At 39.6% G+C, this 18336-nt stretch overlaps 1 protein-coding gene and 1 non-coding gene across 2 annotated transcripts; one reads left to right on the top strand and one right to left on the bottom strand.

The window, feature by feature from the left end:
• The first annotated feature begins 5210 nt into the window (after positions 1 to 5210).
• LOC113881912 (placental prolactin-related protein 1) lies at positions 5211 to 17357 on the top strand. Its single transcript, XM_027525037.1, has 5 exons — positions 5211 to 5400; positions 12293 to 12474; positions 14358 to 14465; positions 16206 to 16385; positions 17016 to 17357. Exons 1-5 carry the CDS (start codon positions 5226 to 5228, stop codon positions 17205 to 17207), a joined length of 837 nt encoding a protein of 278 aa, XP_027380838.1. The 5' UTR covers positions 5211 to 5225; the 3' UTR covers positions 17208 to 17357.
• Positions 9917 to 10026, bottom strand: LOC113882367. The gene has a single exon (XR_003508375.1). It is a non-coding gene; the product is annotated as a U6 spliceosomal RNA (small nuclear RNA).
• Positions 17358 to 18336: the final 979 nt, after the last annotated feature.

The following is an 18336-nucleotide window of genomic DNA, read 5'->3' as shown; positions in this document are numbered from 1 at the left end:
CACAAGAGCCCTAATCCCCTTCATGTGGGCTCTGCCTCATGACCTAATCATTTTCCAATGGTCCCACTTCCTAAAATCATACTTTGGGGATTAGGTTTTCAACATATGAATTTTGGGAGAACACAAGCATTTGGACCCAATGAGGAGACTGACTTGTCTAAGGTAACCCAATGCCTCATCCATACTGAATGCGCTGTGGTGCTGATAGGAAGCCAAGGACTAAGGAAGCTGAATCAGGATCAGCAGCCCCAGGTGGAGTGTCTGAGATGGCAAACTCCTTGATGGATTTCACAACAATATAAGAGTGTTTCCAGGGTCTTCCTTGGTTATCAGTCATTGAGCAATCCCCCGCTCCTCCTATACATGTTCCAATTTCAAATATGAGTTAATTACTGAGTTCTTAGACAAAGTACCTGTTGATCAACGTGGAAACATAACGACTATGCACATGAAGAAAAGGGCCTTTGACAGATACAAATTTCAGTGTGGAAAGTCCTTAAGACTTTATTCACTTCAGATAGCAATTACAAGTTTGGGGATCTCCCAAGATCATTCTTGGGTTCCATAATCAGCTAGGACTCCAAGAGCTCACTAAAAGCTGTTATACATGTGGTTATGGTTTATTCCAGATGTTTGATTTATTTTTAATTCATTTTTTTATTTTTAGTGCAGTATAATTGATTTGCAATGCTATAAATGTCAGTTTTTGTTGAGCAGTGAATAAGTTATACATATACATATATACACTCTTATTTAGGTTCTTTTCTCATGGAGCACAGACGGGTTCCAAATAGGAAAAGGAGTACATCAAGTCTGTATATTGTCACCAGGCTTGTTTAACGTATATGCAGAGTACATCATGAGAATTGCTGGGCTGGATGAAGCATAAGCTTGAATAAAGATTGTCAGGAGAAATATCGATAACCACATATATGCAGATGACACCATCCTTATGGCAGAAAGTGAAGAAGAACTAAAGAGCCTCTTGATGAAAGTGAAAGAGGAGAATGAAAAAGTTGCTTAAAGCTCAACATTCAGAAAACGAAGATCATGGCATCCGGTCTCATCACTTCATCGCAAATAGATGGGGAAACTGGCAACGGTGGCTGACTTTATTTTTTTGGGCTCCAAAATCATTGCAGATGGTGACTGCAGCCATGAAATTAAAAGACACTTACTCCTTGGAAGGAAAGTTATGACCAACGTAGACAGCATATTCAAAAGCAGAGACATTACTTTGTCAGTGAAGGTGCGTTTAGCCAATGCTAAGGTTTTCTCAGCAGTCATGTGTGGATGTGAGAGCTGCACTATAAAGAAAGCTGAGTGCTGAAGAATTGATCCTTTTGAACTGTGGTGTTGGAGAAGATTCTTGAGAGTCCCTAGGACTGCAAGGAGATCCAGCCAGTCCATGCTAAAGGAGTTCAGTCCTGGGTGTTCTTTGGAAGGAATGATGCTAAAGCTGAAACTCCAATACTTTGGCCACCTCATGCTAGAGTTGACTCATTGGGAAGACCCTGGTACTGGGAGGGATTGGGGGCAGGAGGAGAAGGAGATGACATAGGGTGAGATGGCTGGCATCAGTGACTCGATGGACATGGGTCTGAATGAACTCCGGGAGTTGGTGATGGACAGGGAGGCCTGGTGTGCTGCAATTCATGGGATGGCAAAGTTTGGGACACAACTGAGCGACTCAACTGAACTGAACTGAACTGATGGGACCAGATGAGATGATCTTAGCTTTTTTGATATTGAGTTTTAAGCCGGCTTTTTCATTCTCCTGTTTCACCCTCATTGGAGTTTCTTTAGTTCCTCTTTGCTTTCTGCCATTAGAGTTGTAACACTCACATATCTGAGGTTGTTGATATTTCTCCCAGCATTCTTGATTCCAGCTTTTAGGACTCATCCAGTCCAGCAATTTACATGACATGCACTGTATATAAGTTAAACCAGCAGGGTGCAATATTCAGCCTTGACGGATTCCTTCACTAATTTTGAACCAATTTATCATCCTTGTCTGCTTCTAACTCCTGCATTTTGAACTGCATACAGGTTTCTCATAAGACGGGTAAGGTTGGTCTGGTATGCCCATCTCCGTAAAAGTTTCCACTTTGTTGTGATCCACACAGTCTGGTGAGGTCAATGAAGCAAATGTTTTTCTGGAACTGCCTTGCTTTCTCTGTGTTCCAGCAAATGTTGCCAATTTGATCTCTGGTTCGACTGCCTTTTCTAAACCCAGGTTGAGCATCTGGAAGTTCTAGGTTTGCATAATGCTGAAGCCTAGCCTGGAGGATTTTGAGCATAACCTTACTAGCACTGGAGATGATTGCACCTGTTCAGTGGCTTGAACAGTCTTTAATACTGCCCTTTTTGGGGATTGGGACAAGGTTAACCTCTTCCTGTCCTTTGGCCACTGCTGGCTTTTCCAAATTTTATGACATATTGAATGGAGCCCTTATTAGCATCATCTTTTAGGATTTTAAATAGCTTTGCTGGAATTCCATCACCTCCAATAGCTTTATGGCAGCAGTGCTTCTTAAGACCCACTTGACTTCACATTCTAGAATGTCTGGCTCAGAGTGAGATACTACACCATTGTGATTATCTGGGTCATTAAGCTATTTTTTTGTATAGTTCTTCTGTGTACTTTTCCCATCTCTTCTTGGTCTATTATGCTTTATTATCACACAATACCAAAGAGTCAAAGTGATCTTGAGAAAAAAGAACAAAGTTTGAGACCATGGTTGCTGATTTCAAATTATATTAGAAAGCTGTAGTAATCAAAACAGAATGCTTTGCTTCTGGCATGAAAACAGACACATAGATCAACAGAGAGGAACACAGAAGATGGAAAGAAACACACACCCATATATTGTCGGTTAGCTTATGAAATAGGAGCCAAGAATATCCAGTGGGGAAGGACAAGCTTTACAAAATGGCACTGGGAAAACTGGATAGTCCTATGAAAAAATGGAACTGTGCCCCTGTCTTTTACCATACAAAAATCAACTAAAAAGGGATTAAAAAGTTGAACATTAGACTTTAAGCGATTAAACCCGTAGAAGAATATATTGAGGTAATCTTCTTGCCATCAGTCTTTGCAATGAGGTTTTGGGTTTCAAACCAAAAGCAAAGACAACGACTGACAAAACAAACAAGTGGAACCACATCAGACTCCAAAGAAAGGAACATCAACAAAATCAATGGCAATTTACAGATTCACAGAAGATATTCCAAATCGTATATTGGATAAGGGCTTAATATCCAAAAATACATGAGACATACAACTCAAGGGCAAAAAAACCACAAATAATCCAAATTTTTAATGGAATGTAAGAAAGTGAGAGTTTCAATAAATCTGAAGATTAGACTGTAGATGAGAGACACAGCAAGGTTTTCCTTCTAGAACAATAAAAGCCTATGACTTCCTGGCATGACTTTCTTCATCTCCACTCACTTGTTTGACAATTACAGTTCAATGTGTACATTCTTCAGTCAATAGCAATCACCCCACAGTGAGCTATAATATGTACTAAGAACAGCCCCACTGGGGAAAAAAAAATCCTAATATTTGCATCCTTACTAATGAGGCATATCAAAAGGAAGGTAATTTCCAGAGTTTACCACTCCATTGTTTTCTATATATCATTTCAAAATTAAGCCACCTAGTAAGGAAAATGAGTTAAGAGACCTCAATAATATATAGATATAAAATCAGTTTTAAATGGGAGCATAACAAACACATGAAAAGATGCTCAACATCACTCATTATCAGAGAAATGCAAATCAAAACCACTATGAGGTACCATTTCACACCAGTCAGAATGGCTGTAATCCAAAAGTCTACAAATAATAAATGCTGGAGAGGGTGTGGAGAAAAGGGAACCCTCTTACACTGTTGGTGGGAATGCAAACTAGTACAGCCACTATGGAGAACAGTGTGGAGATTCCTTAAAAAACTGGAAATAAAACTGCCTTATGATCTAACAATCCCACTGCTGGGCATACACACTGAGGAAACCAGAAGGGAAAGAGACACGTGTACCCCAATGTTCATCGCAGCACTGTTTATAATAGCCAGGACATGGAAGCAACCTAGTTGTCCATCAGCAGATGAATGGATAAGAAAGCTGTGGTACATATACACAATGGAGTATTACTCAGCCATTAAAAAGAATACATTTGAATCAGTTCTAATGAGGTGGATGAAACTGGAGCCTATTATACAGAGTGAAGTAAGCCAGAAGGAAAAACATAAATACAGTATACTAACGCATATATATGGAATTTAGAAAGATGGTAACAATAACCCTGTGTATGAGACAGCAAAAGAGACACTGATGTATAGAACAGTCTTATGGACTCTGTGGGAGAGGGGGAGGGTGGGAAGATTTGGGAGAATGACATTGAAACATGTAAAATATCATGTAAGAAACGAGTTGCCAGTCCAGGTTCGATGCACGATACTGGATGCTTGGGGCTAGTGCACTGGGACGACCCAGAGGGATGGTATGGGGAGGGAGGAGGGAGGAGGGTTCAGTATGGGGAACACATGTATACCTGTGGCGGATTCATTTTGATATTTGGCAAAACTAATACAATTATGTAAAGTTTAAAAATAAAATTAAATTAAAAAAAAATAAATAAAAAAAATAAAAATAAATGGGAGCATTAATGGATTATAATTTGGGGGTAATTTATTACTACTGTTGTAACTATAGTTCTTTTGGTTCTCTATTGCATCCATTAATAATTTTTATAAATATTAATACCAACACAGGGACTGCTGCTGCTGCTGCTAAGTCGCTTCAGTTGTGTCTGACTCTGTATAACCCCAAAGGTGGCAGCCCACCAGGCTACCCTGTCCATGGGATTCTCCAGGCAAGAACACTGCAGTGGGTTGCCATTTCCTTCTCCAATGCATGAAAGTGAAAAGTGAAAGTGAAGTCGTTCTGTCGTGTCAGACCCTCAGGGACCTCATGGACTGCAGCCTACCAGACTCCTCCGCCCATGGGATTTTCCAGGCAAGAGTACTGAAGTGGGTTGCCATTGCCTTCTCCAGAGAATAGGGTAGGGTCGGGTATATAGACATTCAAAATTCTCCATTGCTTAGTGCATCAGGCACTCAAGGATCACCCTCACTGAAGTCTTTCTTTATTGCTCAACCTACAGGTACCAGCATGGAGAAAGAGATAGCTCTACTCCACAGGCAGTAGAACCCTACTTTTATGGCCTCATGGCTTTCCTTAAGAAGCATTCCATGCAGCAGATTTCCTCCATCCCATCCCATCAGGCTGACTCCCCACGGTCAACAGGAGTCCTCACCCTGGGATCATTCCACAATCCCCATGGCTCCAGCTCCCAGCTTCCGTGGACACCAGTGGACTTACAACCCTGTCCGAGGTATGAAAGGCTGCAGCATGGCTTGTCTATGTGGTTCTCACCCTGTTCAGACTGTCACAGTTTAGTGAGTTCACTTCCCAACAGCTTCAAATGCCTCCCCCTTCCCAGTGGACGGCCATGGATGTGGGGATCTCTCCCCTGCGCTTTAGCTCCCTCATCCCCAGGTGCAGGCTGGTCCCACTTGCTCTCCTCCTTCTTTCTCCTTCCTCCTTGTCCCTTCTTTCCTTTGTCCTACCAAGTTCTGTGTGGATCCAGATGTTCCTTCTCAGTAGTCAGGGAGTCCTGCCAGGATTCACCTGGTCTTCTGTGAGAACTGCTGCGTCTTTAGACGTTCTGATGCATCGGTGGAGAGAGGTGTACCCCACTTCCACCTACCCCTCCATCATCTTGTCAACCCCCATTTGTGCATGGATTAGAAACGAGTTTCCCTTTCTATTAAGTAACATTGCCGTCAGCACACGTATTTAACTTTTGCTTTTTGAGGAGAACACAGGTAAGTTCCACTCTCTTCAGTTCAGTCAAAGAGTCATGTCCCACTCTTTGTGACCCCAGGGACTGCAGCAAGCCAGGCTTCCCTGTACATCCTCGACTCCCATAGATTGTTCAATCTCATGATTAGATCATGAAGCTCAAACTTAGATCTTCACCTTATTAATGTCTTATACATGAAAATATGTAACCTTTAAAAATCTCTCCCTATTTGTCCTATCCTCCTGTCTTTGGCAATCATTTTTCTACTCTGAGTTCCCTTTTATTTATTTATTTATTTTTGAAACTCCTTATAGTTGAGATCATATTGTATTTCTCTTTCTGACTTAGTTCACTTAGTGTAATGCCCTCCAGTTTCATCCATGTCGCCACAGATGGAAGGATTTCTTTCTTTCTCTAATGGCTAAATAGTATTTACCTATATATGTCACATCACATTGCTTTAGTCCATTCACCTGTTGAAAGTTACCCAGGTTGTGCCTATACCAAGGCTACTGTGAATAATGCTGCTATGAACATGGGAATACAGATCTCTCTTTGAGACAATGACTTCATTTCCTTTGACTATATATCCAGAAGTGGGATAATGGATCACATAAACGTTCTCTTTTAAATTTCTCGAAGAACCTCCACACTATGATTCCAATGGAGGTGCACTGGTATACATCCCTACCAACAGTGCATAAGCACTCCTTTTTCTCCTCATCCTCAATAACATTTGTCCTTTCTTACATTTTTGGTACTAACCTTTCAAACAGGTATGAGGTGATATCTCATGCTTTTGATCTGCATTTCCTTTGATTATTAGTGATGCTGAGCATCTTGTCATATATCTTTTGATCGTCTATATGTCTTATCTGTGGGAAAATGTCTATTCTTTAAAGATGTAGCATACATTATGTTTACTATATTCCAATATATGAAATTCAGTTGTCTACCTATGTATCAACAGCAAACTATCAGAAAGTAGAATGAAGAAAACAATTCCATTTACTATTGCATCACAAAAAGATAAAACACTTGGAAATAAACTTAAGCAAGGTGTTGAAAGATTTTATGCAAAACCATTAAGACATTGATAAGAGAAATTTTTAAAGAGTTAAAGATATGTAAAGTTAGGTCACCTATTCAATGTGTTTCTTGAGGTAGGATTTGTATTACTATAAACTTCCCTCTTAGAACTGCTTTGGTCCATCCTCTAGGTTTTTGATCATCATGTTTTCATTGTTCTTTGTTTCTAGGAATGTTTTGATTTCCCTTATTTATTCAGTAAACTGTTCACTATTTAGAAATGTGTTGTTTAATCACCATGGGTTTGTGTTCCTTAAAGATTTTTTCTTTTTTCCTATAATCAATATCTAGTATGATAGTACTCTTGCCTGGAAAATCCCCTGGATGTAGGAGCCTGGTAGGCTGAAGTCCATGGGGTCGCTAGGAGTCGGACACGACTGAGTGACTTCACTTTCACTTTCATGCATTGGAGAAGGAAATGGCAACCCACTCCAGTGTTCTTGCCTGGAGAATCCTAGGGACAGAGGAGCCTAGTGGGCTGCTGTCTATGGGCTCGCACAGAGTCGGACACAACTGAAGTGACTTAGCAGCAGTAGCAATAGCAGTATCATAGTGTTGTGGTCAGAGAAAATTCTTGATATAATTTCAATTTCCTTAAATTTACTGAGGTTTGATTTGTGACCTAAGATGAGGAGAATGTTCCATGTGAACTTGAGAAGAAAGTGTATTCTGCATTTGGATGGAATGTGCTGAAGATATCAATTAGGTCTGTTTGCTCTAATATTTCCTTTTAAGCTTATGTTGCCGTATCACTTTTCTGTTGTGTTGATCTGTCCACTGGTATAGGTGCGGTGTTAACATGCCTACTATTATTGTGTTACTTTCAATTTCCCTTTTAATGTCAGTTAGTGTTTAGTTGAGGTGCTCTTATGTAGGGTACATAAATAGTTAAAATTGTTATGTCTTCTTCTTGGACTGATCCCTTGATCATTTGGTAGGGTCCTTCTTTATCTCTTATAATAGTTTTGATATTAAGGTTTATTTTTTCTGATACGATAATTGCCATTCCGGTTTTCTTTTGATTTCCATTTGCATGGAATATCTTTTTCCATCCATTCGCTTTCAGTCTGTATGTGTCTCTAGGACTGAAGTGGGTCTCTTGTAGACAGCATATATATGGGTCTTGTTTTTGTATCCATTCAGCCAGTCTGTGTCTTTTGGTAAGAATGGAAGAAGATAATAGCAAATAAAATAACTGATAAAGGATTGCTTTCCAAACTACAAGCAGCTCAAACAATTCAGTCATCAAAAGCAAAGGCAAGAACTGCAAAAATAAACTAGTGAGAGCACATCAAACTCAAAACCTTCTGCATAGTAAAAGAAGCCATCAATAAAATGAAATGACAACCTATGCAATGAAAAAAAAATATTTGCAAATCACATATTTGGTAAGGGCTTTGTATCCAAGTATATATAAGAGACTTATGCAACTCAGTATGAAAAGAAATCAAACAACCCAAATTATTAAATGAGCAAAGGGAGAGTAAGTGTTTTGAAAACTCTGAAGAGTAGACTGTAGATGACAGACCCTGTAAATTTTTCCTTCCAGAACAAAAGTCTGTGTCTTCCTGGCATTGCTTTCTTCATCTCCAATCACCTGTTTGGTGATGCAGTTCACAGTATACATCCTTTACCCAATAGCAATCACTGAACACTGAGCTATATGTGCTCAGAATAGCCTTATTAACTATAAAGAACTAATAATTACATACTTTATCTTAAGGCATCTAAAATCCAAGGTGATTTTCAGAATTTTCCACTCCATTGTTTTCTGCATTCTATTTCAAAATTGAAACACCTAATATGGAAAAATGAGTAGGGGAACTCAGTAATACATGCATAGAAAGTCATTTAAAACTGTGAGCATTACTGGATTATATTTTTGGGGAATGTATTATTACTAATACTATTGCAATTTTATTCCCTTTAATTCTCTGCTATGCTAGTGGATATTGATTTAAAATACTAATAACAACATAGAGTACATAGTACTCAGGGTACAGTAGATTGAGAAAGACAAAGCTTCTGAGGCAGGAAGGGAAATCACAGAAAATTAGCAACGGTATCAAAACGAGGGGCAGTATTGCCTAGAAAGAAAGCAGAGTTCTCTAATTGTTTGGAGACAACACGAACAAGCAAGATGTGAGCCAACCAGCTTAAACTGTGTACCAGAAACCACACCAGAAGGAAAATGAAGTTCATAAAAATATGCTGATGCTAAACACCAAAATCCAGACAGTAAGATAATAGGGTAGGGTTTATGTAGATGCTGAAAACTACTCAGAGAGGTAGACATGGAAGCAAATACACTAATGAGCATCAGAAAGATCAAAGCACAAAAGGGTCTGAAAAATAAATCATCAAGGGACTTGGTAGTCTGATCAAAAGAATAAGAGAATCAAATTAGAAAACCAAAATATAAAGACTTGTGCACATGATAGACCCAGAGAATGCTCAGCAGAGAAAATTTCGGCCTTAGTGACCAGCAAACAGAAGCCTCCAGCATCAGGAACAAAATCCCTGGGCAGGACTCACGACTGTGCGCTTCTGGGAACAGCCTCAGTTTCAAAGTTTGGGCACCACACCACCTAAAAGCAAATGCAGACAAGGATTAGGGCTTGCTATGACACTGAATCACAGACAATAGTGTTGTTAGTTTACTTTTCTCATTCAACTATAAAGTTAATGAATCACTAATCAATGATAATTGACATCATCAGTTTCCAGTCAGATCCTCTTTAGTCATACAATGGATATCTGAACCTGTTATATGATCCCCAATAACAGTTTTTATAATTGAATTTCTTGATGTTTAAGTGAAGGGGAATTGCTTTACAATACTGTACTGGTTTTGGCCAAACATCATCATGAATCAACCATAGGTATACCTTTGTCCCCCAACTCTTGAACCTCCTTGCCACCTTCCTTCCCATCCCACCCCTCAAAGCTGTTTCTGAAAAATATGGAAGCCTTCACAAATTTGTGCGTCATCCTTGGGCAGAGGTCATGCTAATCTTCTCAGTATTATTCCAATTTTTAAATATATGTGCTACCAAGCAAACACACGAATAACAATTGGAGGTATGTCATGGAAACATGTAGAATATCATATAGGAAACGAATCGCCAGTCCAGGTTCAATACAGGATCCTTGCGGCTAGTGCACTGGGATGACCCAGAGGGATGGTACGGGGAGGAAGTTGGGAGGGGGGTACAGGATGGCAAACACGTGTTCGCCCGTAGCGGATTCATGTTGATGTGTGGCAGAAACAATACAATATTGTAGAGTAATTAGCCTGCAATTAAATACATAAATATAAATAAAAAAATAAGTATTTGAGATAAAATATTAAAAAAAAGTTAACAGAAAAAAAAATCATATAGTTAGTCATCTACCAATAGATGATCAATTACATTAGGAATTAGGGAATTCTGCTATATTTACCACCTCTTATAAAATTGAATTTTATAAGGTCCAAAGTTTCATGAAGGAATTAAGCATATATTTATGCATAGCACGTGTATACATGCACATAAATATATGCACACAAATACATTTCTGTTATATAAGCTATTATCCTCCTTGCCTGTCACAATAAGCTCTTTAGTTAATGAGAGAGATAGTCACAAATTTCTCCAACTTATGTGTCTCTTTTTTGAGGACCACTTCTTTTATTTTCATCACCTAATTTTAAATAACCATTTTGTTCTTAGATACCATGCCCCTTTAAACTAAGAGCAGAGAAAACCTAGTAAATGCTGATATCTTATCCTTAATTAAATTATCACTCTTCTGGTAAAGTGGAAAAACAACCATGCTCAGATCTCATTCAGGAGGATAAAATCTCTATTTTATCAGTTCTCTTGTCCAAACTCATTTCTTGCTCACTTCAGTCTTAAATTCTTCTTACTTACAAAGGATGCACAGGAAAAGTAATATTAAAATCACGCTTGTAAGAGTCTGTGATTTATGTTTCTGTAGGCCAAAGGTAGGGCCAGGAATAATTTCTGAAATATTACACTACATCATGGAAGCATGAAGGTCTAGTTCTACTGTCAAAGAGGAGATGTTTGGAGATGGTTCAAAAACTAAGCCCCATGGGTTGTCAAGATGTACTCCTGACCAGACAGGTAAATTTTGTCTCTAAAAAGTCAAAGTCAGGAAAGGGCAGGTCTTGTTTGCAGAGCCAATGATGTTGTCTTGGGTGCTGACCAGGTAATATTCTTGTATTACCATTTGGAGGTTTATTTGCTATTTTCTCGAAGAAACAAATGTAATGAGAAGAATAAACATGGATAAGAGTAGAGGAGCTTTCAAGGTGCCAAGAAGGGCTAGCCAGGAGAACCAGGCCCCCACACTGATAATTGTCAAAGACTGTAACAGTGAGTATTTTATAGACAGAGCAGAACAAGTGGATAAAACCAGTGTTCTAGGGTCACTGCTGTTTTGCAGTCAAAGACAAAATATTTTTCTCTTTAAGCAGAGTCATCATAGCTCCTGATGTAGTCCTGGTTACACACATACAGACCGAGGGCCACAGGCATGTGTGATGGAACATCAGGAAGTGAACAGATGAGTGTACTGGTGCCCAGTCACCTGCATCTGCTAATAATGGGACCTGAGGAAAATTACTTGCCCTCTCCAACTCATTGCATTTTCATTAACATTACTTGATGATCATAGTGAGATTAAGGCTATCTCACAGGGTTCCCGTGAAACACAAATTTTAAGATGTTTTAAAGCTTTTGGGAAAGTATCAAAGACATGCATGGGGTTACTAAGGTGAGTGAGCAGATCCAAGGTACAGTATCTTTTTCTCTTAGTATTCTCTCTGTACTCAATAGTGGTGATCAGTCAGTCACGTGTTTACTCTTACCCCAGTGTGATGGTAAACCACACAGATCGACTGGACTTTTCTTGTCATTTCAGTGTCTAAAATTCAAGCATTAGTCAATGTAGAGTAAAAACATTGCATACTCCTAGAGGGCCTCGCTGCTCAGAGTCTGCAGAGTCCGAACATTAAACTGTCTTAAAAGAATGGCCTAAACACTGGCTCAGAATTAAGTTCCAAATGTTTGCAGAGCACAGAAGTACTTCTGGGAGCAATTCAAAAATACGGGGAGTAACCTACTTCTCCAACTCTCTATCTGTACAAATATCATCATCCATCTAAATTTACACAGAAGGTGCTCCTTCTTCCCCACCCCAGCTTCTACAGCAAGAACTCCTGATCAGAGCAACAGGGAAAGAAAAGGCTTCCCTCCACAGGATGGATTTGATGACCTCAGGTGACTTGATCATCTCAGAATGGCTCATGTTTTTATTTAAACAGGGTCCTGCCTGCTGCTGCTGCTGCTCATGTCTAATCTGCTCCTGTGCCAAGGCAAATCATGCCCGTCCTGCGGTCCTGACGTGTTTGTCTCCTTACGGAAATCCTTTACAGACAGGTTTATGAATGCCGCCAGCCTCTCCCATGACTTCTATAACCTTTCCACAATAATGTTCAATGAGTTTGTAAGTACTCTGGTGGTGGTGGTTTAGTTGCTTAATCGTGTCCTACTCTTGCGACCCCGTGGACTGTATCCCGCCAGGCTCCCAGAAGGAAACTTCGCCTAAGTGACAGGGCTATACTATCCTTTAAACAAGAAGGCTGCAATAACATCCTCTCTCGGTCAAAGAAGTCGTCAGTTCATAAGATGTTGAAATCAAAGAAAGGATCAGTTTTGTGAAATCTCAAATACTAAGAAGTGCAATAACTTTTTCAATTTCCTTTCATTCATTTTCTTTTTTAATTTCCAAAATAAATGATTTGGTACTTGTCAGCTAGGAATGCCATAAAAGAATACAATAGACTCAGTGGAATAAACAACAGAAATTTCTTTCCTCACAGTTCTGGGGGATAGAAGTTCCAGATCAGGGTGCCAGCAAGGTGAGGTTCTGGTAAGAACTGTTTCTTCCCAGGCTGGCTTCTCTGTGACTCCTCACAAAGCGTGGGGCGTGGGGAAGAGAGAAAGAGGAAAAGACACAGATACACAGAGTGAATTCTCTGGTGTTTCACATCATGAAGACGCTAAACCTATTGGATCAGTGTTCCACCTTAAGAGCTCATTTGACCTTAATGGGCTTCGCTGGTGGCTCAGATGGTAAAGAATCTGTCTGCAGTGTGAGAGACTTGGGTTCTATCCCTGGGTCTGGAAGATTCCCTGGAGACTGGAACGGCAAGCACTCCAGTATTCTTGCCTGAGAAATCCCATGGACAGAAGAGTCTGGTGGACTATAGACCATGGGATCCCCAAAAGCCAGAACGCTTTTGAAAACACAGCACTTTGGCAGTCAGGGCTCTAACACATGAAGAACACAGATTCAGCCTACAATACTACCTGACACAAAGCACTTTTAGGTGGGACTGGGGAAAGGAAGCATGTTGATTTTCTGGTCCTTCAGTGTCTGGGCTTTCTTCTCCAGCCTCAGAGTAAATAGCCAATAATGAGAACTGCTCTGCAGTGAACTGGGTGGTTGGAACATGTTAAACAAAGCTGAATCCCGGTCACAGAAATGAATACTTTGTAGTTTTTTTAATGCTACAAATTATTGTTTTAAGATTTGCAGTGAATAGGTTTCCAGCTACAATAGAAGGGGTGTTTACAATTGGAAATAACTATTCTCTTTCTAAGGAAGGTATTTGAAAGTTGTATGTTAATTCTTTTAGGTCAGTCAAGGAGCACACAGTAGAGCAGACAGCTAATAAAGGCGGTGCTAAGGTTTCTATTAAATTCACATAGTTCTTTTTACTCACTAGGTTTTCTTTCATCCTCCGTTTTGACTGTCCATTTTTTTCCAACTCTTCCAAGTAAACAAAAGAATAAATTGTTAAATATAGGTGCATGCATGCACTCTAAGTCACTTTCGTTGTCTCCAACTCTTGGCAACCCTACTGACTGTAGCCGAACAGGCTCCTCTGTCCATAGGATTGGCCAGGCAAGAATACTGGAGTATGCTGATGTACACTCTTGCAAGGGATGCTCCTCACCTAGGGATCAAACCTGAGTCTTGTTATATCTCCTGCATTGGCAGGAATGTTCTTTACCACTACCGTCCCGTAGGAAGCACCAAATATTGGTACACATGTACTATATTGGTTCAAATAGTAAAAAAAAAAAAAAAAAAAGATAATAAAAAAACAGAGAAAGGAAAAGGTTAAACTTAGAAAAGTTATATGTAAAATCATTTTTATAGAGACAATGTATAGAAAAGTAGGAAAAGAATGACTTTCAAATTTTGTGATTGCCCCCCCCCCATTAAAAAAAATACACGTCTATCAAACATGTTAGTGTTCTGGTAATGGGTTCATCTACTCAATGCCCAACAACCCTAACTAATTGCCTGATCACTTTCAGGATGAAAAATATGCCCAGGGCAAACTATACTATATCAATGTCACCAAGAGCTGCCACACCAATTCCTTCCATGCTCCCGAAGAAAGAGATATAGTCCAGCAGACGAACGTGAGTCTTTCACCTGGATTTTTCACTGGATCAAATTAGACAGTATGTAGGGTACCAGACTTCAGACTATTAGAGGTTATGTTAACTTTACATGCAGAAAAAGGTGCAGGAACCGTAAGCGATTGAAGAGAAACTATATTATGCAGCTGATGAAGCATGAGCAAAATCAAGGGATGACTAAAGATCTGTAGTTGCAAGATAAATAACAGATCTATAAATTGTCAATGTAAACAACTTTAGTTCAACCCATGCATTAGACACAGAATTGCAGCTAATATTCTGTATGAAAACAGAAAATGAATGGGAACTTCCATGTGTAAAATATAAGGTTGCAAAATTCATGAATATGTGAGAAACACACCCCAGTTTTGAGTACTCCCTGTTACTAGTAACTCCTACGTGAGAGTTCTATACTGAACCACCCAAGCCTTCGCGTCTGTCTTTCAAGGCTCTCCTGATTCTGCTTCTACTTCTCTGACACCTTCATTCTTCATTCTCAATGACTCCTCTGTCGCCTTTTATTCGTAATTTGTAAGTCTCCCCCACATGGCCTATAAACATTGCCTTGCTTCTCATGGCCACAACAATTGCCTGTGTTCTGAGGACAACACAGTTTACATATCAAGCCTCAATCATGTATGGCAACTTCAAATTTTCACTGTATAATCTCTCCTTTCTGATTTCCTGCATTATCTTTCCTCCTAACATTATTTAAAATACTTCCACATGCATCCCCCCTTAAAATTCTATCTTCTCTCTCTACAACCTTCTTAATGATACCAGCATTCTTATCCCCTGTTAAGCTCATTAATAATGAGGGTGAACAAGGAAAAAGGACAAAGAGGGAGAAGAGGAGGGATTTTCAGTAAGCTTAAATTTAAAATTTATTGAGAGTTACTACATGGCCTTAAATTTTACTCAGCACTTTATGTGCATGACTATATTTAATCCTATTCAGTTCTCTGTTCTTTACCAGTAAAACAGTTCATGGCTGTAAAGAAATCAAGCATACTAACTAGAAATCTTCAGCCCCTGGGATTTTCAGGCTCAATTCTGCTAGTAGTAGTGAAGTAGGGGGGACCCTCCACTGTGAATCCCACTGATGCTGTTACTAAAGACAACGCTGCGCCATTTTTTGCCCGGACACTTGTCAACAAAACAACTGCTCTGATATCAGTAGGGGGCTGGTGTGGGATCAGCTGAGGAGAGAAGCCTGTTTAGGAATGTCATGTCTTCTTCCTTGTCTCTTTGTTGTAATATCATAAAACAATTACTGATCAAAAATCAATACGAAGGACTCATCTGATTCATTAATATGAATGAATCACTGGGTGACAATGATGTGGGCACAGGTGGAATCCCTCTCTCCTGGGTCAGGCACTGCAGCACATACTCACTTGCGTAAATACTTAGATTCTCTCAGGCAAATATACAAACATAAAAGAACTCACTGAGTGGTGGTAGAATTTCAGAGGAAAAAAGAAAATTCTTCAGGTTATAAATTAGAACACATCAGAAGAATCAGTTCCTAAAATAACCTAGATTTTTAAAAATTCAGTGAAATGTTAAATAATAGCTTACATTTTATACTTTTGCAACTTTTACTACCTTATAAAATCTCCTCATGCACATAGAAATAACCAAAAGTTTTTTAGGTCAGCTGCTCTGAGCAAAGATCACATGTTACCAAAACCACTGAATTATGTTTTTTTAATGAGACTATTTCTTTTGATTGCTTAGATTGAAGACCTTAGTAAGTGGACACTCGTGTTGCTGTACTCCTGGAATAATCCTCTGCATCATCTAGTCACGGAGCTGCAGCATATGAAAGAACTGTCAAACGCCTTCCTATCAAGCGCCACAAGGTTTGAGAACATGTCAGAGAAACTTCAAGCATTCATAGAGCGTCAATTCAGCAAGGTGAGCATCCTGCAGAGGGCTTTCTTGCTTTGTTCATGAATGAAAGAGGTGACCTCTGTAATGAGTAAGGAGTTTAGAAATACCTGATTTTGTAAGAAAAAGATTCATCACTACTATATGCTAGACTGCTACTACATAAAGCAGGAGCCTAGACATTCATAGTGATAGATTCTACTGTAAAGGAATCAGAATTTCACTGCAATTTTTGACATGTGCAGCCTTCCCTGCATTGCACACAATTCCACCAAAAGCTTGCCTCTTCCTGGGCACTGGTGGTTGAAATGTTTTCAAGAGTAATAGTACTAGAGAACAGAATTTCCAAGATCAGCATTTTTCTTCAAAGTATCCCAGGATATCTGCTATTGAAGTTCCACTTGTCTTCTTTCTCTGTTGTCCTCAAAAAACGGAAGCAAGAGGGAAGGAAGAAAAGAGAAAGTTAAAACTGATCTTGAGTTCCATTTATACTTTTTAGATTTTTAATAGTTTTCTCATAGGCTGGCTCCAAAATCCATATCTAGAGAGTTTTATAGTCATATGTCTTCCCCAAATCTTTATTTGATAATTAGAAGAAAAAAAGATAAGCAAATATTAATAAAATGCATAAGAAGTCATTATCATTTGGGTATTCAGATTATTGTTCCAGTCTTGAATACGATGATCCAGGCTCGCAGTAGCTGGACAGGACTCCCATCCCTAATGTCCAGCGATGAAGATAGGCGTCATTCGGAATTTTATAACCTGTTCTACTGCCTGCGCAGGGATTCACGTAAAGTTGACATGTACATCAAGATCCTGACGTGCCGAACCCACAAAACGTGCTAAATCCACATCCATCTCATCCAGCTCTGAGATAGTCAAAATGATGTATCCCACAGCGGGCTACCTGAAATTTACAGCTTTTTAATGCATGCTTTGTAATGGGTCTCCTCTTAAAAAAATAAACACAGACGCTTTAGAGATATGAAAATCTAAGAGGGCAATTTGGTAACATTTCTTATCTTCATTTAAGAGTAAATCAAAAGAAAATCCAACCCTACAATTGAGAGAACGAAGCGCCTATTAAAATTAGTCACAAATAGCAGAAGCTGTCATTACAAAGAAGACCATTAAGAGATTATGTAAGAATCACAGCCAATTATTCTGGGTCAAGTTATTAGAATCAAAGAATTAGACAATTGTTCATGGTTCTGGTCATGCTACCAAGAAGACTGAATTCTCAGGATTCTTTATGAAACCCAGCCACGACTTTCAGCCAACTATCACAGTGTTACACCAGACAAGATAAGTGCTTTGCACTTTGTGTAAATAGCATGAGGTTTACTGAACTGTGTAAAGATTGTTAGGATGCTGTCTTAGTCCTTCTGGGATTTTATAACAAAACATCACAGGCTTAAAAACAATGTAATGGATTTCCACAGCGGGGTCATTCAGGGTCCTTTCTGGTCACACACTTCCTACTGTATCCTCACACGGGGGAGGGTTCGGGGGGTCTGAGTGTCTCTTATATATAAAATCACTCATTTCATTGAAGAGGCTCCATCCTTACAACTCCATCACCTCACAAAGACTGCACCTAGGGTTACCATAACCATGGGACTCAGGATTTCATCATATGAAATTTCTAGGGGACACAAAGCCTGAGACCATAGCAGATACAAAGGTGAACTGGCTCATCCTCCTGCAGTGGCTGTCATCACCCACACTCTACTGATCCTCATTTCCTGCATCACCTTGCAGCCATTCCATACATTCTATCACTCTGGGTTTCAAAAGTTCAGGTCAGTCAAGTGTCAGCTCCATCTCATATTCAGCCTATTCAATGTCTCCCTCTCCCCTGCTGAGGCCCAGTGGACCTACCAGGAAGTGCAGATGTGTCCATTTTTTCAAGGTTCCTTCTCTCTCCCTCTCTGGATCTTCATTCCTTGGGCCATGTTGGAGCAGAGGAGACGGT

The sequence above is a fragment of the Bos indicus x Bos taurus genome, chromosome 23, assembly GCF_003369695.1.
Source record: "Bos indicus x Bos taurus breed Angus x Brahman F1 hybrid chromosome 23, Bos_hybrid_MaternalHap_v2.0, whole genome shotgun sequence".
In the NCBI taxonomy this organism is placed as follows: domain Eukaryota; kingdom Metazoa; phylum Chordata; class Mammalia; order Artiodactyla; family Bovidae; genus Bos; species Bos indicus x Bos taurus.
This window is presented reverse-complemented; position numbering and strand designations above follow the sequence as displayed.

Excerpts from the sequence above, each read along its gene's own strand:
- LOC113881912 (XM_027525037.1), top strand. The coding sequence starts at position 5,226 with ATGGCCTCATGGCTTTCCTTAAGAAGCATTCCATGCAGCAGATTTCCT. Across the intron at positions 12,475-14,357 it reads CAATAATGTTCAATGAGTTT|GATGAAAAATATGCCCAGGG; the intron begins GTAAGTACTCTG and ends GATCACTTTCAG. Across the intron at positions 16,386-17,015 it reads TAGAGCGTCAATTCAGCAAG|ATTATTGTTCCAGTCTTGAA; the intron begins GTGAGCATCCTG and ends TTGGGTATTCAG.